Below are 27,840 nucleotides of genomic sequence, written 5' to 3' on the forward strand. Positions count from 1 at the left end.
TGGGCAAACAAGACTGTGTCAAAATTAAAAAAAAATAAAATCACAGTTATGAGAAATAAAAGCAGAGAAATTATAATGGTGCTTAGCAGCACTGCTTAAGAATGGAACTTCTGACACTTTTTTTTTTTTTAAACATTATTTACCAGGGACTTATAACTGCCATTAAAACTGCCAGTCAAAATACTGAGGCATAGAACCTAGCCCTTAGTTTGGGAGCAATCTGTGTGGGTGCTTGGGAAAACAAAAGCAAGGAAGAGTGAGAGAAAGCAAATAGGTGCAATTGAAAACATGAAAAGGAGAGATTGAGCTGGAAATGAGTGAGTGTTTGTGTTAGCTTTTTTTTTGCCCCCCAGTCATACAGTCATAAAAATAAATAAACCATTGTAACCACATTTGATGCAATTTATGACTCCTGACTTGGGATATATTCACCATTTTGTAAAAAAAAATAGGATTTAAAAAAAAAAAAAAAGTAACACAGTCTTGTAAAACCTGTGATGAAATTTGGCATTTCTGCTCTTGGAATAAAATTCTCCAGCATTAGAGAGCTATTAAAGCATCATGCATAATTACCACAAATAATAAATGCAGATAATACAGCAGCATTATCTGATGAATAATAAGTAATTGAAATGATACTTTCATTAATAAGTTTCAGAAATAAATATTTCTTTTACCATGATAAAACTGTATAATAGTGAAAAATCTTCCAAAACCAGAGCTGTTTCAATTATTCAGAAAATTGTTGTAATCAAATTGTCCAGTGCACATGAAAGGAAGCTCATCATAATGGTTTATATGGTTGTGTATATTTTCTTCATGATTACTTTGATATCAGTCTCTTGGGGTTTGTTTTTTTCAGCTCTCCGAGAGCTATAGCTTTACAAGCAGTTTGAATGTGGTTAGCTCATGTGGGTGCATAACCACACCTGACTACTTTAGCAAACCTGTCTCAGGTTGGCACGACTCTCCCTAGAGGCTGAAGTGCAGCAGGAGCACCTTGGAACAGGGCAGAAGGTACTTTGCATCGACCTGGATTTGCTGGATGGTGTGGAAAGAGGGGGGTTTATAGCTCTGAATCTTCAGATGACCCAGGGGTGGTGTGTGTGTGGGGAAGGATGGTGAGGAAATAGACTTGGTGTGACCCTTGGTGTGAAAAGTGGAGCAAGGAGCTCTTGTAACTTCCAGTGCAGTGACCTGATAAAAGCTTGATCTTTAGTACTAAGCTCTGTGGACCTCCTTCCATGGTTTCTGTGCAGTACTGAGCTCTTTTGTTGTGCTTTATGATAAAGGCACATGCTTGTTCTCTGAGATTGTTAAGCTTTGTTGTAGGTGTGTTTCTCTTCCTTCAGTGAAATGAAGAATTTGGTGCCTTTGAGAGCTCTTGGCTGGCACTGCCAGGCACTGTGAGACTTTTGCCAGTGTGCAAAGCAAGTTGCCTTTGCTGGGAGAGATAGTGTGAGCTGGGGCAGTGCCCTTCTTTCACCTCAGGCTGTGAAATCCTCTCTAGCAGTGCCAGCAACATGGGGTGGTTTTACAAAGGTGTGTGTCAGTGATGTAGTGAGAGGGAGCCCAGGCTAGAACTCGTCACCTCCATCCCACCCCAAAAGGGGACTGGTGGCACCTCTGGCTTTCTGCAGGTGGCTTTCCCCATCTGGTGAATGATTGTAATCCCTGTGTCATTCCTTGATGCCTGCCTCCTGCCCCTCCATTCAGGATTCATGCCCACAGTGATGGTGCACATCCTCCTGCTGGAGACCAACTAAAGCCATGGCCCCTGGTCTCTTTAAATAACCATTGCTAGGGCTTCTCCAGAGACTCCAGCAGGGTAACAGAATTTCAGAAGACTTATTTATAAGGTCCCTAGCTATTCAGACAGTTTAGAGTATGTTTACTTTCTAAATAGAAAGGGAAGGAGATCAATCAGTCATCAATTCCTTTTATTTTCCTGTGCTGTAGCCCTTGAATCTCAAACAAATAAGGGGAAAGTGCTTGTAAAATGGTGATGGCATTTTAAAACACTGAAGAAGCAGTTTATTGTCTTAACAGGTTGGAACTAGAAGTCTGGTTTCTCTGCTTTCAGTTTTACATCCTTACAGTTCCACTAGCTTTATTTTAATGGGTTTTTTTCTATTTACAACAAAACAATGGACACCATAATTTAGCCCCTTCTTTTTTGCCAAACAGAAATTGTTCTTGCCTTTTCCCCTAATTGGGTAAGCAGGTATACATTAGTATATTTTCCAGTAAATTTAGTTCTGTTGATGCAAAATTTCCACAAATTCTTGGAGTACAAAGAGAGCAGCAGTGACCAAAATGGAGTGCATTATGCAATTCTCAGTCTATAACTTATGTATGTATAGATAAGAACCACCTGACAAGAGCAACCTTTTTTTTTTTTTTCAGTTTTTCATGGTTGAGGTTACTATGCTGGTTAGAATAGTTACCAAAATATTGGACTTACTCATTTAATACCAGGGGCTAAAAAAAAAAAACTGTAGTAGGCCTGTGATTGCAGAAGAAGCAATTATGCTTTCCTGCTGCATTTGAAGAGTGATCCTGGGTTGTGACTCCCCATGTGTGGAGACGCGAGGCTTGACTCCATGTTTTCAGAAGGCTGGTTTATTATCTTATGATATATATTATATTAAAATACTACATTAAAACTATACTAAAAGAATAGAGAGAAAAGATTGATCAGAAGGCTTGAAAGAACAGGAATAGAATGAATAACAAAATCTTGTGACTCTCAGAGTCCGATGCAGCTGCATCTGTGATTGGCCATTAATTAGGAGCAACCAACATCCACCAATCACAGATGCACCTGTTGCATTCCACAACAGCAGACAGTTATTGTTTACATTTCTTTCCTGAGGCCCTCAGCTCCTCAGGAGGGAAAAATCCTAGCAAAGGATTTTTCATAAAATATCATAGTGACAATCCTGTCTCCCCACACCAGTAAAATCTCAGCATTAGTACTGAAATTCTGCTAAATGACAAATGTTACTATGTGATGGAGGTGCTTGGTTTTGCTGATCAATTATTCCAGTGAGTGAGTGTTGCAGAAGACACTTCTTGCCCAGTGAAGGATATTTCAGGCTTCGACCCTGTGTTAGAGCTGCTGGTCATGCAGAGCCTCCTGAAAGCCAGAAGTAACTCATTGCTTTCCGAGTGATTCAGGTACAGCTGCAATATGCAAAAGGGAGGACAGGAGATGTTTGCAATATTGATTTGGGCTAGGGCTTTGTTGGGAAAAGACATCCCAACATCTGTCACCAGGACTGCAAACAAGCCTTGAAGGGAATGATGCTCTGAGTACACACATGGATTCAATACACATCCTCTGCCTCTTCCAGTCACACCAGTGACTTTTGGGGACTGCATGGGCTGGCCAGTGCCTCCTGCAGAGAAGAGAGACTGCGTGTGCCTTGTGCTCCTTCCATCTCCTCTCAACACAGGGCAGCTTAATTCCCTTTTATTTTTGGTAATATGGAGTACATACATGAATCAGGGTCAGGATCAATAGACTACGCAATACTGCAGTGATTCTGCTGGGGAAATGTTCCTTTCTCCTCTTTGCTGTCATTCTAGACACTCACTAACAAAAATACAGACTCCTCTTATTTTTTTTTTCAACCAATTTTTTTTCAGACTCTTAATGCCTCTGTGGTAGCATGCAGGTCTGTCAGAGCAGGTCATGTTAATTCTCTTCAGGAGAACATACTGGGCTCAAAGTCAGCAGGCTTGCAATTCCCATTCTCATTTACACGTGTGTGAGGAACTGTGGTCTGACAGTGTCTGACCCCTGTTGTGTACACGAGTAAGTGATTATGTGACGTTCAGAGCAGCAGGGAATTTCATCTGAGACTGTTTTGTCCAAGTAGATCTTGTGTAGCTGATTGTTTTCTTTTGTCCCCTTTGGCTGAAACTGTTGGGAAAAATCTCACCAGTTCACCAAAAAAAAAAGAAAAAAAAAGAAAAAAAAAGGCACTCAGAAAAACCTGGAGATAAAATCCACATCTAAATAACTGACATTAAAAAAGCTGAGATAAGGAGAATGAAAGGAAGACATCCTTCTATTCTAGCTGTGTTGTCTTATCTTTTCCCAGAGAAAACCAGACATTTGATTTCCTTCTCAGCTTCCCATTGCTCTGAACTATGTGTAAATAAATGTGAAAAAGGAACCATGCTCCTAAATATTTCTCCTAAATACTTCTCACAGGTTCTGTGAGTTTGGCATTACCAAACACATTTCACTCAGGGAAGCCTTCATGTTCCTTTCAGTTTTCATTTATAACTCGTTGAGGGTAAAATTTGCTTTAAAATTTAACTTCTCTTTATTTGGACACAGGTTCTTGATATTGGTTTCACCCTCATGTGTAGCCATACATATAAACAGACACATCCTTATTCATAGGTATGTGAAAGAAACTTGAGTTCCCAAGAATTACATACATGATAATATTGTTTCTGCAGCAGTGGGCAGAACAGACATCAAATGGGCAGCATTGACTGCATAACTGCAGTTATGCAAAACAGTGCTCGGTGTCAGCATGTCCTCAGCTTGAGGTCCAGGGTTTAAAACACGTGCTGGCAGATAATCTTCTGCAGTAGTGGTTTTCTGAATTCAGACCTAACTGCAGTGTAACTCAACAGTGTGCCCCGGCAGGTCCCCTAAATCCTGCATTCAGTCTGGAGGACCCCAAAGCCAGAGGGACATGGAGGCATTGGAGCGTGTCCGAGGAAAGGCAAAGAAGGCAGTGAAGGGTTTAGAAAACAGGTTTGATGAGGAGCAGACTGGGGAGGTGGGATTGTTTAGCCAGGAGAAAAAGTGGCTCAGGGGGGACCATCCCCTCTCTACAAGTGCCTGAAAGGAGGTTGTAGTGAGGGGGAGATCAGTCTTTTCCTCCAGGCAACAAGTGACGGCACCAGGGGAAATGGCCTCAAGTTGCACCAGCAGAGATTTAGATTAGATGTTAAGAAAAATTTCTTCACTGGAAGGGTTGTCAAGCATTGGAACAGATTTCCCAGGGAGTGGTGGCATTGTATGGTACCTGGAAGTGTTCAAAAGGTGTGTGGATGTGGCATTTGAGACATGGTTTGTTGAAGAACATGGGGGTGCTGGGCTAATTGTTGAACTCAACAATCTTAGGGGTCTTTTACAACCTTAATGATTCTATCTTTCTGTGATTCTACACCATCACACAGTTAAGATATTGAACTTCTCTGAATGAATTTTTGGTGAAGTCCAAAATGAGTTTATTGAGGCTAATGATAGATATCCATGGGCTTTGGACCTTCACAGCCCAGAGAAGAGGAAGAAAGGCCTGTGCATTCATGATAGATTGTAGTTTGAGACAATTTCAGACAGGGTGTAGTGAAGAGTTTAATAGGCAGTGTTGAAAAAAAATGTGGTCCAGTGGTCCTGCTGCTGGACCAGAGCTCAGTTGCGTGTTGTTCCAGGTTTTGCATCAATTTCTATTTGCCCTGGCCTTCCTGCCTATTCTTGCCCATCATTTTTCTGTCTCACCTGTCTAGATAGCTGAAGGGGTTCTCTCTTCTCTGTCTGTCTTGGGCACTCCACATGTTAGACTTAGTGTCAAAAAATAATTAATGGCATTAAAAGAAACAACTGTTCTTCGTTTGATGCTGATTTGTGTAACAGAATACTTTTCTTGGCTTGCTTACCATCTGGTGGTGGTAAAAGGAGTTATTTGACGTGAATTTTTATGAACTGTTGTACTGAGCTTGAGAATCTAGTGTGAAAAAATTAACCATGTTTTCTTTTTCCTCTCAAATTTCTGTTGACTACAGGTATTGCAGCTGGGTTCTGAAATCCTCCCACAGTACAAACAAGAGGCACCAAAGACTCCTCCACATATAATTTTGCATTATTGTGTATTCAAGACTACGTGGGACTGGATCATCTTGATTTTAACCTTCTACACTGCTATTTTGGTCCCTTACAATGTCTCCTTTAAAACCAAACAGAACAACGTGGCATGGCTAGTAGTGGACAGCATTGTGGATGTCATTTTTCTGGTTGACATTGTGCTCAATTTCCACACTACCTTTGTGGGGCCGGCAGGAGAGGTGATCTCTGACCCCAAGCTGATTCGCATGAATTACCTGAAGACCTGGTTTGTGATCGACCTGCTCTCCTGCCTGCCATATGATGTCATCAATGCATTTGAGAATGTTGATGAGGTCAGTATACCACTTCCACTTCTATCCATTCATTGTTATTCGATGGCTGGGGGGGAGGTGCAGGACAAAAGGAATGTACGTTTTTAAATTTATTGAATTACTGTACATACGTCTCTGGTAGCCACCCACGGCATGCACAGAAGTTTGCTTATGAATCCTAGCCAGAAGGTTCATTCTTTAATTGCTGCTGTAGTTTTTGGTGTTAAAAACCCATGTTTATTTTCCTTCTTTCTGCACCCTCAGTGTTCAGGAAGACAGGTAGAGGCAGAGAGCAGCACCTTTGCACAGAACTGAGGAAAGCTGTTCTACCTGCCTGAGCAGGAATAGTTTGAGGTGTGTGTCAGGACAGTTTGTCGGGGCAGGCTGTGCTTGCTTTCACTGATGATCGATCAGGGTAGTTCTGCTAATGCCAGTTCTGCACAGGAGCCATTGGGAAGTAAAATACACATTTTCCAGCTGCTTCTAGTACACCATGGCAGGTGGCAAAGAGGCAGGCAGTCACTCACTGAATCGTCTTTGAGCACCAGAAAGCACTGTGTGGATACCTGGTGATCTGTGCAGCATTGTTTGGCAACACTATTTTTAGAGGAAGGTGAAGCAATTGAAGGTTCTTGTTTAGTGATTTCATAATTAAATGAAAGGGTAGGGAGAAATCTGGAAATCTAGATTCTTCCTTAGTTCTTCATTTGTCTGGGAGTAGATCACAATCTAGCAAAAGAACTAACATTTAGACAATTAAATCCAGAAAACTAGTATTTTTTAACTGCTTGTTTTTTTGGATCAGTCTGCCAAGAAAATATTCCTAAGGTAAATACATTAAAGTTCCCTGCCTAAATAGTTCAGAGAGTTAATGAATTTTTATTAAAATCTTAAAGAGGATTCCTGCTTTCTGGTTACATGTTATAAAATCATCAGCTATTTATGGCTCTGAGTTTATCTGTGACACGTGCTAAACCTGTAAGATACAGAATCACAGGATGGCTGGGTTTGGAAGGGATCTCTGGAGATCATCTAGTCCAACCCAGCTGCTAAAGCAGATTCACCCAGGGCAGGTAGCACAGGGGATCACATCCAGGTGGGTTTGAATACTTCCAGAGAAGGAGAGGAATTTACATACCTACCTCATCAGGGCTTAGTATTTGAATTTTAGCCTGTAAAATTTAAATTTTATAACTTCATTTAAAATATGCCCATTTACGAAGGACAGCTTATCTATCAAAAGAAAACTACGCCAAGAGAAATATAAGCAAAACCAAACCCCATTACTTTAAAAAAATTACACTATTTTTTATAAAATTTAAAGGTAGGTAAACTATTAAATGCAGTGGAAAAAATGTTATGTTATTTGATATTTAATTCCCTAGAGAAGTTTTCATTTTATATCAAGCTACAGACTGAAATAACACAAATCAGAGAGAAAGAGAGAGAGAGAGAGAGATATCCTTAAGTATTTGTTTGCCATATGAAAGACCCAGACTGCAGATTATTCTGCAGGGCTTTCACCTATTACTTTGCTGTGACACTGATAGAGCGATGGGTGGAGTGGCCATATGTCAGGTTCTGACATTTAGACAGAAAGAGAAAAAATAAAAAAGAAAATTAAAAAATAAACAAAGCAAGATACAAAAAACCCAAAAAACCCCAACCAACAAAACCCAACAAACTTGGAAGGAAGATTTTTTCACCCATGGCAGATAGAAGCAGCCTGGTGAAGATTTTGCTGAAAGAGTACTTTTTGACTTTAGGCCGGTGATGTCACCTGCAGAACATCTCTGAGGAAAATGTCTGTACCAGTGGCTGTGACAACCCTCGAACTAAGCACAGATGATTTTGGACTCATGGTAGCAATTCTGCAGAGAAATTCTTGTGTGAGTTTGTATTCCTGCAGGTTCTCCATCTCAGTGTTGCCTTGTAGCAATGAGAAGCTGATTGGTACTTCAGTTTTCCCCTGGCTCTTCAACAGTCCTTAATCAGTATAACAGTGTTAGTTTTAGTTATTCTACTATTGTGCCCAAGGGGAAAAAAAAAAAATTTCTTGATGCTGTCCTTCCTTTCAAGACTGTTCATCTGCATTTCCCATAGTGGCTTCTGACATTTGGCTGGTAAAAATCGTTGTAGGATCATTAGAGCAGAGTTTCCACTGGTGAAAATTGCCATGCTTCTGCTGAGGGCTCCTAGGCTGGTTTATGGGACCTGAGGGGTTTTGCCAGCAATGCCAGCAGAATAACACAGTGCGTATCAGGAGGGGGTTTGGAACAGTAGATGCTGATCGCTGTTTCAAGAACTGCCTGTAGAGAGAAAGATAACTTTTTAGTGAAGAAGAAAAAAAATAAAAGCCACATTCAAGGAATCTTGAAAGCAGAAAATCTTTGCCTTTTTTCTTTTTTTTTTTTTTTTTCTGTTGTGTAGAGCATTCCCTTGTGGGTCAACTCCCTTCCTTTCTTGCTGGTTTAAATTACCCTCTCTCGTGCCCTGGATTGTACACCATATAACTTCATGAAGTCAGGTGCAAGGCTGCCCTGCTCAATGTGTAAATAACCGAACTGAACTGTATCTCTGTGTCACTTTAATTTTGCTAGAGGGAATTCCCTTGGAGCCATGGCAATGGAGTCAGTAGCTGGCCATGGCTGTGCAGGATTTTTTTTTTTTTTGAAGTCCTAGTAAGAGTATTCTTAAAAAATGGCCAGAGATGAAATGATGCCCAGTGTCAACAGTGGTGCTAAAATGAGATGAAGAATATGAATTGCTATTTTCCCAATCTGATGTTTTCCATACATGATTTTAAACAGGAGGAAATAGGATCCTGACTTTGTTGCAGTCCCTATAATGAAGGGGGACTGCACCAGGTGGAAGCTTGCTTATTTTGCTGGCTGCTGTCATTTTCTGTTTAAAAAAAAGGCACTGAAGACTGAGAATGTCATGGAGGAACTAACTTGACAAGTCAATTTGTACTGCAGAATGTTGTAATTACTGTGATGGAGACTAATTGATTTGCAAGGGACCCAGGAACTGCAACACTGAATAAGTAAAAAAACTGTAAAATAGGGTATTGAGATTTTTTTTGCTCTGGGCAGTTTTGGGACTGTCCCATTACTTATCTCTAGATGAATAGTGAAACCATTTTTGTCATCTTTAAAATGATTCACTAATTGTAATAGATGAAACTAGAGCTGATCAATATTTTTGGCAAGCAGATACTCAATTGAAAAAATTCTGGTATTGGATTTTTTTTCTTCTTTTGAGGTAACTTTTTGTTTTGCAATTTACTTCATTATTCCTTTATAAGATATAACAGAAAATATTTTCTTGAAACAAAATTGAGTGTGACTTCTGTGGTTTTCAGACAATTTCAAAATTCTTTGGGTTTGTTGCAGTTTGGAAAATTAGTATATTTTCACTTCACATTTTTCAATAAATCGAAATTCCAGTCTCCTCTCTCCATGGTTGAGAATATTTTTTTCCATAAAAATAATTTTAATTCATTAACTATTAATCAATACAACTATTAATAACTACAATTAATTCGAGAGGCACTTAAGTATGAATAGCCACATTCTACAGATGGAAGAGGAAAGAAAAAACATTAATGTCTTTGTTCAAGGCCATATAATTATATAAGAGACTGATCTCAAGTGCTGTGCTCAAAGAGATAGTAGAGCATTTCATATTCAGACATGAGCAAAATTCAACAAATGAAGAAATGAGTAGCTGTAGAGAAATTTCTGTTGTTACCCAAATGAAAGTAAAGTTATGGATGTTTCTCCTGGCTTTTTTATATGGGAAACAAATTATACAGTTAAATACTAATTATTTTTTTGACCTGACAGAATTTCAACAGAAGAAAATATACCATATTCATACTGAATGATGAATCAACTTAATGCTAGGCTTGAACTTTCTATTGTTAAGAGAATACATCATGCTGTAATTTAGTCTGAGTAAGAAAAGTAAATATTGGCCTAAAATTTAAACAGCCCATGAAACATGTGGTTTTAGTCTCTTTCAAATTTGAATGATCAAAATAGCATTTGTCAGTAATTCTTTACAGTAGTTAGTATTATTCCTCACTTAAGGAAATACCACCTACTTTGAGGGATAATGTTATCTTTTGGTGTTCAGACATCAGTCAGTAAATTTAACAAAAACCAGGCTTAAAGAAAATTCCACAATTTTTGCCAAGAACAGTGCAATTTAAGATTTTGGATTCCAAAGCATATTTTTGCAGTGTCAGCTTGAGCAATTTTATACTGTGGTTTTCGTCCATAATGCCATAAGATATAATTTATATTGGAAAAATTTTGACTTATTACATGTGATGCTGTTGTGAAATCTCATGCTAGGAGTGGAATCCAGTCATGTCACCACCATATAAATCTCTGAAATAGGGAGTTTGTAGTGGTAATTGCTATATGTGTTTGAGCAGAGCGCTGTGATCAATTGTTGGCTGATGCCAAATTGAGAACCATGTATGACTCAATTAGTTGAGGTAGAAGAGAAATAAATGCATAGTAAAAGATCATTAGGAAAGATATATTCAATATAAATGATCTAGTGCTCAGTTAATGAATGAACAGGAGAGAAGCTAGCATGTAGTCAAAGAAGATATACAGCTTTGAAAGGCCAAAATTTATGATGATAAAAGAAGTCCCAGAAAAAAAATACAAAACAGGATAATAGAAGTAAATGAAGATAATTAGTGCTAAGTGAGTTTGGTGTAGCTGGAAAGTAAACAGAGAGTTGAGAGAGGAAAAAATGAATGTGTTGCTGGTCAAATTGTTGGCAACTCTCTGAGGCAGTACTTTTGCAATAGATTAATTTAAACCTTGTTAATGGAATAATCTCTCATGCTAATACAAATTAGCTATTTAGGAATTACTGAAGCAGCTACACTGGAAAGCATACAACTTCCCTTTTTTTTTTTTTTACCACTGCATGCAATAAGGAGCAAGGGAATAAATTATCCTATTTACAGTTTTATGGAATAAACTGGGACCTATAAAGAAAGATTTTGGGTTAGATGAATTTTGCAAACTGGAAAATATAATTTTAAAAGTATTTTTAAACTGCAAACAGCTGAGTAATATGAAATCTGTTTGAAACAGTAGTTTACCACTCTTATTTGAATCTGTCCAATGAGGCAGTGCTGTATTTTGCTTGTGAGTCTATTGCTAAATCTAGTAATGAATTAATAATTTTCTATGGCTAATTGAAATTTTAAAGTAGTCATAACCTACTTTTTATATAATGTTTAACAAAAAAACGCCAGCTGTGTATCACAGAGCATGATCCAGGCATAGGGGAAATGCTGGCAAATTGTGGTTCTTGAATGAGATGAAGGTAGAGGAGGGATAAGTGAGACCCTGTGGACTGGGTGACACCTACTGGGGCTCCTGGGGAAGGATCCAGAAATTGGGTTATTGTGCCCAGGTGGGCCTTGGGTTGGGGGTGTCATGATGAAGGAGGTCTGCTTGGTTGGCTGTCCCTGTGTGAGAAGCCCCCGAGAAACAGGACAAAGCCCATGGGAGGTGTGTGCTGGGGGCTGCAACCTGCCAGACACCCTCAGAGCATGGCTAGGAAGGTCCTTGCTGTGGCTCCTGGGTGGTATTTGGAGCTTCAGAAGGAGCTTTACAGCCTTGAACTGTGGAAAAAGGAGAATGCAGTGGGAAGGAAAAGCAGTGGTGGAGGAGGAGGACTGCTTGTCTGACTTCTGTGAGTGCCTCTGTTCTGCAGCATGGCCCCAGGGGGCTGTGCCAGGCAGGAATTACTCCTTAGCAGACAGGTAGGTGGAAGGAGTATTTTGGGGAAATGCAAATGGTGTAAAGCAGATTCCTGGGGTAAAGTGCACAGCCAGGATATAAACCAGGTAGGCAAAAGAAGCACTTGCTGTTCAGAGACTCTTGGGGATTCAAGTGAGGGTGTCTCTCTTCTCTGTCTGCTTTGTTCCACATCTCCTCCCCACTCACCCCCATTTTTTTTCCAGTCAAATATGAGTTTTTCTATCTTCCTTCCTTAAAAACCCAACCTCCATGCTACCCATCACATGTAATTTTTGTGCTACCCTGTGAAAGAGCAGGCTGTCTTTTCCCCCAAAATCCTCAGTTTTCCAAGCTGTGTTGATGTATACAGTCACTGCAGAGCTCTTATGCCTTGGAAGGCATTCAGGGTTAAATTCTCTCCTGTGCTGTAAGCCTGATTCTGCTACCTTCCCATGTCTTACCCAGGCTCATACACCTTGGTGGCTCAGAGATACCTGCTTTGTCTGCTGATGGATAGCCCCTACCAGAAGAGAATTCCAGAGCAGGATGTGTTGCTGTGCCCCTGCCTGGTGTTGACCTTCTCTATAGGCTCTGCTGAGGCTGTCAGCACTCCAGCTGACTCTTCTTCTGTACTCCAAATGTTCAGATTAGTCTTTCTGCTAAGTCACAGATAAATAAGGGTGTTACTGGATTTCAGGGCTACTTCTTCATAGCTTTGAAAGGCCTGACATGATTTATCATTCTGTTAAAGAGAGAATAGTAGTCTACATAAGCTATTCAATCTGTATCAGGCTAAAAGAATTAAAACGCTGAATTACATTTTCAGTGATAATATATGGTGATAGCCTTTGTCCAAGAAGGAGAGCTAATTGAATATATTAGAGTCTGAATTATTTCAAAAAGCTGCTGTTAGAGCGAGACTTACACTGTATAAAGGGAGGCATGTTCCAGAGGCAGGGATCAGTTACTCTCCTCTTCTCCCCCCATTCAGCACACTTGTATCGATCTGAGGCAGAAAGTCAGATGAGATTACAAAGGGTATTTGTTTGAGTAGCTAAGTGGTTGCTCTGTAGTCTATTTCATATTAGGGATGGAATTAGAATTGGAAAAGATGGAGAGGTATTAAATGCCAGTAACACTTAATATTATTTGGGTGTTTTGCTTCTTTGAGATAAGTAAAAAGCTTTTGGAACTGGCTGTTGCTTTGAATCAGAAGCATAGGGAAGCAGATTGGGGTTAATTTTTTATTTGCTGCCACAGAAAGTAGGATTTCTTTAGGTTACTTATGTGTTATCTTTATTCTTGTTCTTCTTCTCGAAGTAAAAGGAAAATAGAGTTTGTCTCCTGGTTTTTTTTTTCTTCCTGAGTGTGCATGTATGCATGTAAGGCAAGCATGGACATAGTTTTACGAATGAAAAATCAGTCTTCCCATCTCTTCCCACACCCTGTGCTCTAATACATGAATTGTTGCTGTTTCTCCCCCAGTTCTAACCAAGCTCACAGATGTCTGACTGAAATAAGCTTCAGGGGTCTAGAGAACTGTTTTCTTCAATGCCGAAAACCACAGCAGTATCCAGAGGGCTTAGATATTGATTTTGACCTGTGCACATAATGCTATCTCATCTCTTGGTTGCTAAATATGGCCATCTGTAGGAAAGGTCATGTTCTCAGACCTAATTAAGAAAATCAGAGGAGACAAATGACGGAAATGTGTAGTCCTAATGATGACCTGACAGGGCTGCCCGGTTACTGCAGATAGGCAGAGCCAGACTGTGGCATGGCTGGCTTCAAATAAAGTGTCAAGAAAAAAGCCAGTGCTTTCTGCGGCTCTCGCTTCACAGTAGTGATAAATTTGGTTCATTGCCTCCCTTTTTGGAATAAATAATTTATTTTTTTTGTCTGTTTCATTCTCTTTCTTTTAATGGTTAGCTTTTAGTCTCCTGCATCTCCCATTAATTGAGATGAAGCCTGAATTTTAGCAGTTCCATATGAGAGAAAAGTGCTGAAAAACTTAGGAAAGATTTTGTGCCAATACTGAATATTTCTTTTTTTAAAAATAGGTAGTAAGTAGGAAGTAAATTATCCTGCCTTTGAGCCTAGAAAAAAATCTTAATGCTTGGGTTAAGTGCATTTTCTTTTTGTACATGTAGAAAGTGAATAATGGCCTAAAAAGTGAATACTGTCATGTAGATTGAATCTATTACTAAAGTACTTGTGCTACTGCAGCTGTAGGAGGTGGGGTGAATGCAGCATTTTAGTTATTTTCTGCAGTTATTCATGCTGCATCTTGTTTGGAGTGGAAAATGAAGTATTTCTCACGTTTTTGGGGGGGCAGGTGGGGTGACCTCAGTTACTTTTTATGGCTGCTCTTTAAGCACTTTGTATTTTAATTTTTTTCTAGGTGGACTTTTGTTACTCAGTGAATTGAGCTGAATTTAATTTTGTATGGCAAATGAACAGGAGCAACTGCTTTTATCTGTGGAGCATCTATCACTGTGTGTCCACTGTTATTGTTCTTGGACCACAAAGACACAAGTAACAATAATTGCTCTGCTTACAGCCCTTGTATTTTCACAGTGTGTTTTCACGCAGTTTTTGCTGGGTGTGGAAGTAACAGCACAAATCTTATGTTGTCTTATTGAGAGGCAGAGCCAAAATATGGATATCCTGGATCCTGTATTTGGAAAGAAGGCTACTTACATGGCTGAGGTATCAGTGTGAGACAAGGGGTGCACTCACAATAGATTAGACCTTGCAGAAAGCAAGGAAATACAGAAGAAAACCTGTGTAAATGTGCACAGAATATAGTGAGGAAGTCTAATAACAAATTATACATGGAAATTTACTTTTGGCAGTATTTAATGGACAAACTTATGAAGCCTTTTCTTTGAATATAAAATACGGGCACTGCTTTCCTCTGGGTCTGAGGCTGGTGTGTTTTTCTGGTTTTGGGGTACAGTTCTACCCTGCAAAGAATGTGTAGAAGGAGAGGGAGGGGAAGTGGTTGTGTTTATTATTTTAAGAGCTTTTGACATTCAAGTCTGCACAGTCAGTGGCTATGGAATTATTTCTTCAGTGTTTCAGTGCCTTGATCTTACACTTTGGTTTGGAGGAGACTGGCTACACTTTCTTCCTTTATCATGCAGCAGCCATCACTGGCAATGAAAGTAACCTGCCAAACCAGGAAATATTTATCAATATCAATACACAGGTATCAGCAGCAGAATTTTTTAGTCTCATTCAGTCACTTCAAAACATTTGAAATATAAGTGTGTGTGAAATTCAGTATTTTCTGACATACCGGACCAAGTGCTGCATATTGAAGTGAGCACTGCACCCAAGTTCTCTTTGTAAAAAAATATAGTAAAAATGTACTATGTGTCTATTCTGGCCATATAACAAATTTTTAAAAATTTATTTTTGCATGACCTGGAGGGATGTTTTCTGTTGGATAGACTACCAGCAGTTGCAACTCTGTCAGGGTAAATCAGACCCAGTAGAACTCCATGGAATATTACTTAGCCTTGTCCTTTCCCTGGCTGCCACACAGACTTTCCTTATGGTGACCCTTTAGAGCAGAGCATCTGAGGGTGCCTGCTTGGGATATGCAATGCCATTTCTAGCTCTTCATGAACTGAGGTTTTTCTATTTCCTTTGGGCACAAGGATCTCTGGGTGTATCTTCATCTGCCTCTCAATACTGGCAGGAGCAGCAGACCAAGAGGGTGGGACACACATCAAGAGAAGTAAATTGAGTTCAGGCGCCTTTGCGTGACATTGTGGAGCCATCTGTATGATAAAAGCATAAAAATAATCTGCTCTGATAAGAGCATTAAAATGGACAATAATCTAAAAGTACAGTTCTATTTCGGAAAGTGGTAATCTAAAATTGTCAATTTTTCAATCCAGCAGATCTATTCCAGTGAGCATTAAAATATAACTTGCTAAATCTAGTGCCAAAAAGTACTGATTTAAAGTATTGCAGGACTATCTGATTTTTTCCCCCTACTTTATCATCTGTGAAGCAGTCTATTAAGTTTCTGTTGTTTGGAACCATTTGAAATTCTTTCACTTAGAAATTTTTAAGAGTTATATGCATAATCAGCTCCCTGTGCAGTTCTTGCTCTTGATATTGATCCATTTAGGGTAGACAAATCCTTTTTCTTTGAGGAAATCAAAGAGAGAACACTGTTAACACTGAAATAAAAACAAATTGGGTTTTTTTTTTTAACCGAGCTTTTTCTGAACTTTTAGAATCTCATTGGCAATGCAGTCAGGTGAGTATTAGGAGTAATTTGAATATTAAGTGTATCCTTCCAGAGCAACCAAATCAAGTATATATTTTCTGTAAATATTCAAGTTCTTCTTGTACAAAAAGCCTAATTCTCTGTATCTCTTGTCAGAATTTGGTAGAATCAGTTTCTCCCAAATGATGCAGTTCAATCCCATTTAAATTTTTTAAATAAAATTCTTTTAGTGAATTCCACAAGAGAAATTAGGATAAGAGAATGCTTGAAAAAAGTATTTTTCCTTAGACTTTTAAAATCTGATTTCACATATTTCAGTTAGCATTCCCATTTTTTCATATGCAATTTCTTGAGCTCATCTTCTGTGATCTTTCCTTTCCCCAAGTATTTCTAATCTTTGACTCTTTTTAATTTTTAATTAAGGATTAACCAAATTCTAATCTATTAAGTCCTTCTTAAACCATTATTATTTTTTGGCTTTGGTAGGACTCTTGCTGACAAACAGCATTTTTTTCCCTTTTTTTTTTGTTAATCACAGGAATATGTTTAATTTGAAGAACAGGTTTTGCACAAAAATAAAGCCGTTTTCTTGGATCTTGGGGTGGAGATTTTGAAGCAGTGTGTGATTAAAAGGTTTGGTTTTAAGACTGAAGCTAAAAGAGCACCATTGCTGGAGACCTCTCAAAATGTAAAAAATTAGTGTTTCACTGCTAAGGTTTCTTAAGAGAAAAGGGAGAAATGGGCATGAGCCCTGAGGGAAAAGGCCAGAAAGCTGTGTTATAATGCCAGAATATTTAAAATGCAGAGACCAAATTTGCTTGTCAGTCCAGGACTTGCATATCCAATTCTAAAATGTGGTTATAATTTTTTGCATTTTCCACTTTGCTATTCCTCTCCATACTGAGTGTTCAGAAATACCTGCTTTCCCTGGCCTGGAAATTAAGGTCTTTTGTGTCATATTCTCAGAATTGGCACTGAGGCTTTGCTCCAGTGTTTACAAAACAAAGCTGGATATGGAATGAATGGGAAATGGAAATCAACTTACTTTGTGTAGCAATTTTTGTATCAGTGACTTGAAAAGTTTGGCTTAGATATTCGTTAAAAGAATAGTTCACTTGCTCTCTTCTAGATTTCTGGAAATATCTCTGATTTAAAGGAAGGCTGCTTTTTATTTTCTTTTTTTTAAATCTCTCTCTCTTTTTACTCCCCACCCCCTGGTTGCATTAGATTTTGTCCAGATACTTAATAGAAATTGCTAGTGTGTTCCCAGGTAACAAATTACATCTGTCTCTGAAAATGAGTCAATGTAATCATGACAAATTCATGAAATAAAGGGAAAATATATTGCTGCAGTCTTGGGGAACATGAGTCAATATACTTTATGTAATTATTTAATAAAACATCTTTTCTAGTGCATTGAAGCAGCCTAAGATACTGAGGCAGTTGTATTTATGTAGGAATAAACAAACTTCCAGTAAAAGCTGGTGACCAGAAGTATGCAATTATGCGTTTCCAGAAATACTCATTAAACCAGTCTGCTTAAATTTTAATCAGACTTCTATGTATGAAACAGTCTTGGTAAGAGGAAGTAGAAAAAAAAGGAAGGATTTTTATTATAGGCTATTCAGTTCTTCTCGTGCTCCAAATAGGTTTGAATTTTTTTATTTGACTTCTTGTGCAAATATGTATAAAAGTTAACAATACAAAATCCTGCATGCTGGCTTAATTCTGTTTCAAGGGAGCCATATTATTTTCAGCACAGAAATACTGCATTGATATCAAAGCTGTCATAAAAAGGATATAATTTGGGGATTAGTGAGATGTTTGAAATATTTAAGCTTTGTGTAGTTCATATGAGAAATGCTAGAGGACTGATTATCAGTGCATGAATTTGTATAGGAAAGTGAAGTCATAGGAAATGCATCGTAGGAAATAGGAAAACCACAAATTGCCAGGTACTGCCAGTATCTTTTGGCCTTCTTTATCTTTCTGACATTACATCTGACATGTTGCATAAGAGTTCACAACTGGATATGCAATAGACAGCCTGTCATTTGAAGTTTTTACAAAGGTATTTGTAAACCTATTCAAATAATCTGAAAAGGGAGTTCAGAGAGCAAAATGGTAGCGGATGAAGGCAAAGGTGCATGTGTTCATCCCGGGAAAGGGTTGCTAAGCTTTTTGTGTTTCACGGTTTCTCTGTTACCTGGTGACTCTGTTTTTTTGTGGATCACCTTGTTTCTTTGGAAGTTGCAGTTATGAATACTGTTGCTTTCACATGAAATCCTAATGGCCACTGTTCTTTGTCCTTCCAGGGCATCAGTAGCCTCTTCAGTTCCCTCAAAGTGGTTAGGCTGCTCCGTCTGGGTCGCGTGGCTCGGAAGCTGGACCACTACATCGAGTACGGGGCGGCCGTGCTGGTGCTGCTGGTGTGCGTGTTCGGCCTGGCGGCGCACTGGCTGGCCTGCATCTGGTACAGCATCGGCGACTACGAGGTCATCGACGAGGACACCAACACCATCCGCACCGAGAGCTGGCTCTACCAGCTGGGAGAGTCCATCGGAACTCCCTACCGCTTCAACACCTCCGGCTTCGGCAAGTGGGAAGGCGGGCCCAGCAAAGATTCCGTCTACATCTCCTCGCTGTATTTTACAATGACCAGCCTCACGAGTGTGGGATTTGGGAACATCGCTCCCACAACAGACGGGGAGAAGATCTTCGCTGTGGCTATGATGATGATTGGCTGTAAGTATTAGAGTTTCTGTCTTTCTCGTGCACAACACTGAATAGCTGTGTGTCATGAATGCTGATTTCATAAGAACATCTGGAATCCTAGTAAGTGTGATGCAGCTAAAAATATTTTTGGTGGCAGTATAAGTATTGCACACTTCCTTACCGGTTAGGTTGAAATCACAAAAAGGGGTATTGTTGTGACTAGCAAAAATTCAATCATTTTGGAAGAAATATTCTGTCCATATCCTCTCAATATGCTCTTGTAATAAACCATAAAATACTTGAAGCCTGAACTGTTAAGAATTAATGCATCTTTTGGCCTCCATTTTAGTATGTGGCAAACTCTTTTCATGTCCCAGAGCTGTATACATTTGATAAGTGGGTCAGGGTGTGGGAGGAGGTCTGGGAGCATCATCTTCTAAGGGAGAGAAAACTGGGACTCTTTAGGAGCCACAAACTCTGGTGTGGGCTGAGCACACAGACATATCCTGAAGCAAGGGGGGTGACACTGTGCTTGGGCACCTCTGGCTCAGACATCCTTGTTAGAATGGATCATGTTGCCAAGCTGTCCAGCTTTTGGCCATGTTCTCATTTCAATGCAGGATCTGCATTCAAAGTGCCTTGAGAGCTTCTTGGAGTTAAGAACCATATGGTGGCTGCTGTTAAACTAGGTCGTGGTCTTCTAGATAAGGGTGGAGTTTGAACCAAAATAAGGAAAAAAAAAAATCTGCTTTATCCATGGAAAAACTTACTGTATGGAGAAAGATAGAAGCTTCTGTACAGTAACATTGCATCCAGAGTAGGAGAAAGTCAATCCTTGCTAAGCAGAAAATGAAAACCAAATACATAATGAAACTCAATTAGCAGCACAGCGCCTGTTGTAGAAATGTGAACCTTTGATTCTAATGTGTCCTTTTACAGCGACACTGAAGTCACACACTGAGATTACATGTGCAGTGTTAAGTCTGATGAAGGTTAGTGAAAAAAACTATCAAGACAAGCATTGTTGATCACACAGGGATTGGGATATTTTAGCTATAAAAATTGTTAATTTTGTTTTTATAGCTTTTTCCTCTGCCAAGAGTCCCATCATCCTAATAAAACACCCTGTAGGAGAAGGGACATTTTTATAAAACATGGATAAAATTTTGCAGTTTTCTCATGAGAAGGTGCATTAGACAATGTAGTGGTGTAGCACAAAGCAGGCTACCAAACATGTTTCCTGATAAAGGTGCCAGTTTGATAGGAAATATCCTGATCTTTGGGTTATTGTTATGACCATGATACTAGCTAGAACAAGAACATCTAGTATTAATCAGTATTATTATTTAGTACTATGAATAATGATTAAGCATAACCTTCAAAAAGTCATGATTGTACATGGGGTTATTTTGGACTTGTACCTGTTCCAAGCTCTTCATATGACAATGTGGCAGAAAGAAACTGAATTTATGCATAAATAAAGTTGATTTAGATGAGCAGAAAAAAATGATAACCATTATTTTTGTGTGTTTTATCCTCTGCTTATTTGAGTAGCAATAAGTGCTGTGTCAAAAGACTAGTGGCTTAAGCAATACTGAGGCCAGCTAAGCTTACAGTCACAGTTTCATTAGTAATATCATCTTTGAAATTTTTACTTTATTTTTATTTCTCAAAGAAACTGACTTTTCTGGAAATGGTGATGGAGAAGGTGAACATGTGTGAAAATGTCTTCAAGCCCCACCATTTTTGCATGGGCTGGATGTGGGGCTGCCCTGCAGAAAGTCAGGGTGCAGTGCATGGCAGGGACTTGCCCTCCCACTGAAAGGTGTCAAAGAAGCTGCAGCTCTGTGTGTCCTCAATCAGTTCAGAGTCACAGCACTGCCTTTGCACCCTCCCTCTGATTATGGGTATCGATGCTCTTGGCTTCAGTTTGCTCCATGAGCTGCGCCTCCATGGTTTGGTAGGGGCACTCAAGAGCTGCTCCCCTAGAGTGCAGATGTTGGCATCTTGCAGAGGGAACAGAAGAGTTTACTTTTAGAAGTGTAAAATTACAGAATTATTTTTAATCCAACGGATTTGATTGTGCAAAGTTCTTGTACCTCTGGTCATGGTACATTGCCGGATGGTGTGGTGGTTTTGCAAGGCTTTCAGGTCCTTGTTTCTAGTAACTTGATTTCTAGTTTTGTTTTGGTTTAGGGGCTCAGTATCTTGAATAGTTTCTGAAGAAGAAAGGTGTGAATAGCAGTGATACTTTTTTCTTTGATCTTGGATTGTTGTCTGTTGAGCCTCTGTTTCTGAAGAGGACTTGCTGTGTAAACAAGTGTTTTTAAGACTTGCATTGCTGTCTTTTCCACTGGCAAATTGACTGAAGGGTTTGTGCTACAGTCAGCACAGGCCTGTGGTGACATCCAAACGGGGTGTTTGTGCCAGAAAGGCTCAAAATATTAGAGGTATTTAAAAGCATAAGCAGTTCATAACTAGTGTCCTTCCATGTGTCTTTAGTATGCTTATGCCCAGAGAGATGGAATAAACACTGTAATTCCATCTTCCATAAGACAAAATGTGGTTTGCCCTGCTGCTCAGCCATGGATATGTCCCCTTGTGCTCACTGCTTACTCCCTCTGTAATGCTGATCCTGTGGCAGAATTTCATTTGTGTTGCATTAACTCTGTAGACACACTGACCACTAGTATTAGTGCTTTACTGTGATATCAGATAGCTGTTTAAAAAAAGTAGGTAGGACCACTTCCATTTTCTCTTTTATTCAATCTTTCATTATGGTAAATAATAAATCGAAGTAACTTTTAATTAAAAATTTAGAAATACTTTATTGAAGCTGTCCTGGACCAGTGGGAATTTTGGCTGAGTTGAGTGCAAATGTTGACCCAGTAAAACAATTAATGTATGTTGCAGTGTGTACATCATATTGACTGTGCACAGACTCTGGGAAGGCATGGTTGAGGTTCTGAATAAGCTGTGTGTGGGTATTGAGCCTGTGGGGCTGACTTTGTTAGTTGGGTTGGTTTACAAAGTTTAAGGAAGCATGGTTTTGTCTCAGCAGCCCTGGTCTCTGCTTCAGAGCCTCCTTCTGCAGGCAGGTGTTCTTGTGCTCTCAAGTGCAATGATGCACATGCTGTCCTGCTGACCTCAATGTGGCTGCAGTTATCAGAGAGAAAACTTGTCTTGCTGTTGGTTATTTTGATATGGAAAGGTGAAGCCCCTAATTAGATTTGTGGAGGGGGGCTGTGGCATGCTCCTAACCCCAGGGATGTTTTGTCACTTTGTCAGCTCCACTGGAGGGGGTAGGTGAAAATTGCTCTTGATTCTTGATGTCAAATAATGCACATCTGTTTGGGAAGACCAAGTTATTTTAAAATAGAGATTAAATACCCAGTGACTGCTTTTAACAATTTCTGTTCTGTGGAAGCTTGTGTTTCTTACTACTGTGTAGCAGCTTTTCCTGAACATATGTTGAATTATAGTTTTGCAAAGCAAAATACCTTCACATCTCTGAACTGACCTGCATGGTTTTGCCTCACTTTCTTTGTTGAGTGTATGTGTGTGTATATAGAGGGAGAAGGATGAGTTACTAGGGGAAGTAAAAGCAATTAATTCCTCAGCTTCATTTTAAATGAAAAACATATTTGCTTATCCCTTTCCACAGATGGCCCTTAAATTGCTAATTAATAGGGAAGATGTCTACAGACAGATCTTTCTGTGAGGCTGATATTACATAAAACCAGACTTAAAACCACTGTCTGGGTCTGCAGAAAGACATATATTTTCCATTTTTAATACTTGAGGAAAAGAAAAAAAGCTGTTTCAATTTTTAGCTTCTTCCCTGTGGAGACATATGCATTGAAATTACAGTCTTTATATATTTTTCTCAGTGATTCTGTCAGGTTGGGTTGGGTATTGTTTATATTTCCTATGCACCAGTAAAAATCAGAAAACTTTCATTTGCAGTTTTTGTATCTGGGCATTGTGTCAGCAATCTCCTTGCTATGCAGGTGGAGTAGGGATGAGCAGTTCTAAAAATGCTTGGCATTCTTGACTTTTGACATAAAATAATACTGATGGATGCTTGCCTATTTGTATTTTGAGCAATGGAGCAAAATCCATCATTCTGGGAACCTTTTGTTGATGTTTTCAGTTGCATTAAAAGATCCCAAGTTTTTGGTGCTTGTTTATGCTGAATTCTCCTTTGTTAGGTAGGAACTCACTGGAACTACAGGGCTGGACTCATCCAAAATATGAAGGAAAAGGCACATGTTTGAATGCTAAATGAAATCATAAATTCCCCTGTGAAACACTATACTTAGAGCAGATAGTGAGAGGGATCATGGAAAAAGACAAAAGTAGGAGTTAAAAGGTCAGATTCATGAACATGCGTGCTTGCATACTGTGATGAATTGTCAGCCACTGAGTTCATTAGTCAAAACAGTCCAGAAACCCAAGCCACTCCTCTTCTGCATGATGTGTTGTGCACCACAAGCATCATGCAGTCCTGCAGCACTTCAGCTGTTGTCTCTGATTAAGGTAGACACAGATCCCAGGAGAATGGAGTAGCTGTCTCAGCTTTGATCAGCTTTGTCTAGTTTCTTGCTCATTAGACAAAAAACCCACCAAAACCAAACTAAACAAAAACACCCAAACAATCCAGAAATGAGAATAACATTCAGTAAATGTGAAAATATAGGCAGTTTTGTTTACAGTACTCTTGCTGGAAGGAACAATAGCGTGACCATCCTTGAGAGCTTTAAGAAAATCTTGGTGGCAGGTATCTTGATGCACAGGTCAGTGTTACTCCTTCACAGTGTCACAGAGCATTGGTGTGCTTTGGTGACCTCCAGTGGGTTAAGAAGTTTTTAGTGGCTCTTGTGAACAAGGATAGTGAGAAGCTGACAATAACTAGACTATTGTTATCAAAACACCTGGGCAAGATATAGAGGCATTGCAGCATCATGTTTGATGACCTTCCTGAGCCATGATTTCCCCCTCATAAAGCAAGTCAGCAATTGAAAAGCAAATGGATGTGGTCATTTACTAAACATGTATCTAATGACAAGAGAAACACATTTACTCCTAGAACCCCTTATAGGTGGTGGGGGAATGTGTTGGAATAATTTTTGCTGGAAGTTGGTGGCCTAAAACTAAGGGCCAGCCATGTGCCAAGTGTTAGTTAGGTTTGCATGAGTGCAGCACAAAGGCCTAAGAGATTTTAAACACAATGAAACTTTCTCTGTGTTCATGAGTATTGCCAATGTAGTGTTTTGGGTTTGGGGACATGCTGGGAAAGGAAAAAGAAACCTTGTCTTGCAAAAACTGTCTCTTGAATTCCTCGTCTTTGTCCCATCCCTGGCGAGATAACAAAAATCCCTCAGATGTCACATACCTCTTGCAAGCTCCTGAAGCTGCAGATGGCATGCTTTCTATAGGGCTGATCGTTTTGCATTAATTTTCATTCTCATCTATCTTAGCCAAGAGCAACACTACTCTAGCCAGTAATTCCTAATCTAAAGACCTGGATTTTTTTTTTTTAATTTCTTTTTAATAAGTATGGCCAGTCTTTTCAGTTCTGTTCCTTCACCCCTCCATGATGTTCCTTATTACTTTTTATTTGATGCTAGTCATGAAATTTGAAGAGATGGTGTGTTATTGCTGTAATTGTTAAGCAACTGTTTAGGATTTCTGAGTGTTATTTTGCTTGGATGCTTTCTCCACTAGAACAAACCACCAGAACTGTTGTGGATATATTTCTGTGCAAGTTTCAGCAAAGTGATAAGGCTGGCAGAAAAGTGGGTGGATTTTCTCTGTACGTTGGAAGGGCAGGATTTGGTCTGGTTATCTCCAAAGATGAAAATATTTCAATTTTCCATGCTCAGAGTAAAGAACGAGTGAAAACCAAGCAAAAAAACCCCAACAAAACAACAAAAAGTCAACTCCAAAACTCAACAACAAAACCTACCAAGACCTCAAAATCATTGTGACAAATAGAAATAAAATGGATAGACAAGGTTGTTTTTGGCTTTTTGGATATATAAACAATCCTTCATCAGGACATCTGAGTCCTGAGGGATGCAATTTCCAGCAGAATGCGTCGGTATTTCTCATTGGTAAGCGTGGGGTGCACCGGGTCATGGTGGCATTTCCAGTCCCACTGATGTACCTGCTCAGAGTTACATCATTGACATTCAGTGCAGACATGCCATCAGTGCTGACAGGCTTCACAACACAGCCAGCTCCAAAGTCAGAATTTAGCTCTTAAAAGCTGCCTCCTCTTTGGGTAAGGATGTCCAGGAGCTGCTTGTTTTTTTCAGAATTGCTTGAACTGAAGCACAACCCTGTTCCCCAGGACTCAGTATTGGGACCAGTCTTGTTTAATATCCTTCTGAGTAATCTGGATGAGGGGGTCAAGAGTACCCTCAGCCAGTTTGCGGAGGACACCAAGTTATGTGGCAGTCTTGATTTGCTGGAGGTCACGAAGGCTCTGCAGAGGGATATGTACAGACTGGATTGCTGTGCTGAGGCTAATGGTGAGGTTCAACCAGGTCAGGTGACAGGTCCTGCACTGGGGTCACAACAACCCCGTGCAGGCCTACTGGCTTGGGGCAGAGTGACTGGAAACCAGCCCAGTGGAAAAGGATCCAGGGGTGCTGGTGACAGCAGCTGAACATGAGCCAGTGTGTGCCTGGGTGGCCAAGGAGGCCAATGGCATTCTGGCTTGTACCAGAAATGGTGTGGCCAGCAGGACCAGGGCAGGGATTTCTGCCTCTGTACTGGGCACTGGTGAGGCTGCACCTCAAATCCTGTGTTCAGTTCTGGGCCTCTCAATACAGGAAAGAAGTGCTGGAGTGAGTCCAGAGAAGGGCAACAGAACTGGAGGGTCTGGAGCACAAGGCTGATGAGAGCAGCTGAGGGAGCTGGAGAAAAGGAGAAAAAGAGGCTCGGGGGAGACTTTAACCCTCTCTACAGCTGCCTGAAAGGAGGCTGTAGCCAGGTGGGCGTCGGTCTTTTCTCCCAGGTGACAGGAAATAACCTCAAGTTACACCAGAGGAGACTTAGATTGGATATTAGTAAAAATTTCCTCATGGGAAGGGTGTTCAGGCATGGGAGTAGGGTGCCATGGGGAAGGTGTGGAGTCGCCATCCTGGAGGTACTTAGAAGACATGTAGATGTGGCACTTGGGGACAGGGTTTAGTGATGGACTTGGCAGTGCTAGGTTAAGATTGGACTCAATGGTCTTAAAGGTCTTTTCCAATTTGAATTATTCTCTGGTTCTATGATAAAACACTGGTGTTAAAATCAGAAAAAAGCCTTTAGGCGGCACCTATCTAAATAGTAAATTCCTACAAAAATTGTCTCCAGGAGAAGATGGACTCAAAGTTGTTTTTCAGGTTCACAACACAAGTGCTAATGTTGTAATAAATCTGTTTTAGCTATTTCAAAGCAAGCAGTAAGCAAGTATTTTCTGTCAGTATATTAGTATGGTAATACTTTGTTGCCTGGCCTGGCCTGGCCTGAGGAAGCTTAAATTAATTCTCTATGAGATGTTATTTCTTAGAATGCAAAAATTAGTAACCAGTATTCCCTTCCTTGTTATTTAAAGCATGTATAACCAGATTAAAGCTAGATTAAATTATTGCTACTAATTTTTTTGCAAAATATATTTTGGAAAAGGCAAGGGTAAATTGCCCGTGTACTTTTGGCTGTAGGGAAAAACCCCATAAATGTTCCAGAGCTACATATCACATAGCTATGCTTTATGAATTGTCCCTCGATATGTTATCTTGCCCTAATGACTAAGAATTTCAGGCTGTGCTTCAGCCTAATAGAACTAGAGAATCACCCTACCTCAGAATATACTAGAATTTAGTTGCTAGAATACTCCCAGGATATAGTCCATATCTTTAGCAGTACTCTGCAAATCCAATCACGACAATTCCTGTAGTGAGATTTTTCTAAAAATTTCTAATTCTCAAGGTTTTTACAGTCCATTTCTCTCCTGCAGAGCTTAACATTGCTCCCCAAGACATTGGACAACTTTTGAAAGAACTGTAAATGCAAATGGAGAAAAAATAGTTCTGTTTGACAGGAGAGAAGATGAAAGCTGTGAAGTGTTAATAGTTTGGTTTTTCCAGGATTTGAGGAGAGCTCACACTACAGTAATGTTATAGATAATTGCCTTTTCTCTTTTACACAGCATTTATAAATTTTGTCTTTTAACTCTTTAATAGGAAGGAGAAGGATAAGGAAAATAGGTGTCCCAGCTGTGGATATCTTTCTTTTTCACCTGACGTCTTTCATATCATGTACAGCATTTTGCTTTCTTTAGACATTTTTAACATTACTTTCTATAAGTAGATTTAAAACACTGAAATATGCTGGCTTTATCAAAATTTAATCAGAGTGTGCAACCAGCTTGTTTTAAAATCTAAAGAAACTTGATTAACACAAGTTAATTTGTGAGAGAAGAGCATGATGCATCCAGAACATGGACTGAGAGAGCAGAGGAATATAAAAAGAAGAAAGAATATTTCAGGCAAGATAATTTGCAAGATAAATATTTTGTTCCCTACAATAAAATGAAGAACCTGCAAGAGAGACAGTGCTTTGCTATGCAGGACAGCAAACCTTGGAGTTCAGTTTACAAATTTATTCTTAAATTGCTGAATTACACAAGTGCAATCTAGAAGAGCATGGTTTGTCTGTCAGAACTATATTATGGATTCCCACTTGTGGAATTGGCTAAATATACGCAACATACAAAAAGCACAAATTTTTAATTGTCTCTGCATTCCTGGGAGGCCCTTCCTTAAGCAGCCAGCTGTATTTCTGAAGGGTGGTAATGCTGGACAAGGATTTGGTTTTACACAAGTCCATTTCTGACAAAAATCCCCCAATCTTTCAGATAGG

At 39.5% G+C, this 27,840-nt stretch overlaps 1 protein-coding gene across 1 annotated transcript in view; it reads left to right on the forward strand.

Moving 5' to 3' along the window:
* Nucleotides 1–27,840, forward strand: part of KCNH1 (potassium voltage-gated channel subfamily H member 1) — a 170,093-nt gene that overhangs the window by 31,377 nt on the left and 110,876 nt on the right. Inside the window, exons 6-7 of the mRNA XM_041413592.1 lie at nt 5,815–6,207; nt 18,525–18,954. Of these exons, the coding sequence (XP_041269526.1) occupies nt 5,815–6,207; nt 18,525–18,954 (823 nt within the window). The remainder of the gene's footprint in view (nt 1–5,814; nt 6,208–18,524; nt 18,955–27,840) is intronic.

This window comes from Onychostruthus taczanowskii, unplaced genomic scaffold (genome assembly GCF_017590055.1).
Source record: "Onychostruthus taczanowskii isolate IOZ18803 unplaced genomic scaffold, ASM1759005v1 scaffold42, whole genome shotgun sequence".
NCBI classification, from domain to species: domain Eukaryota; kingdom Metazoa; phylum Chordata; class Aves; order Passeriformes; family Passeridae; genus Onychostruthus; species Onychostruthus taczanowskii.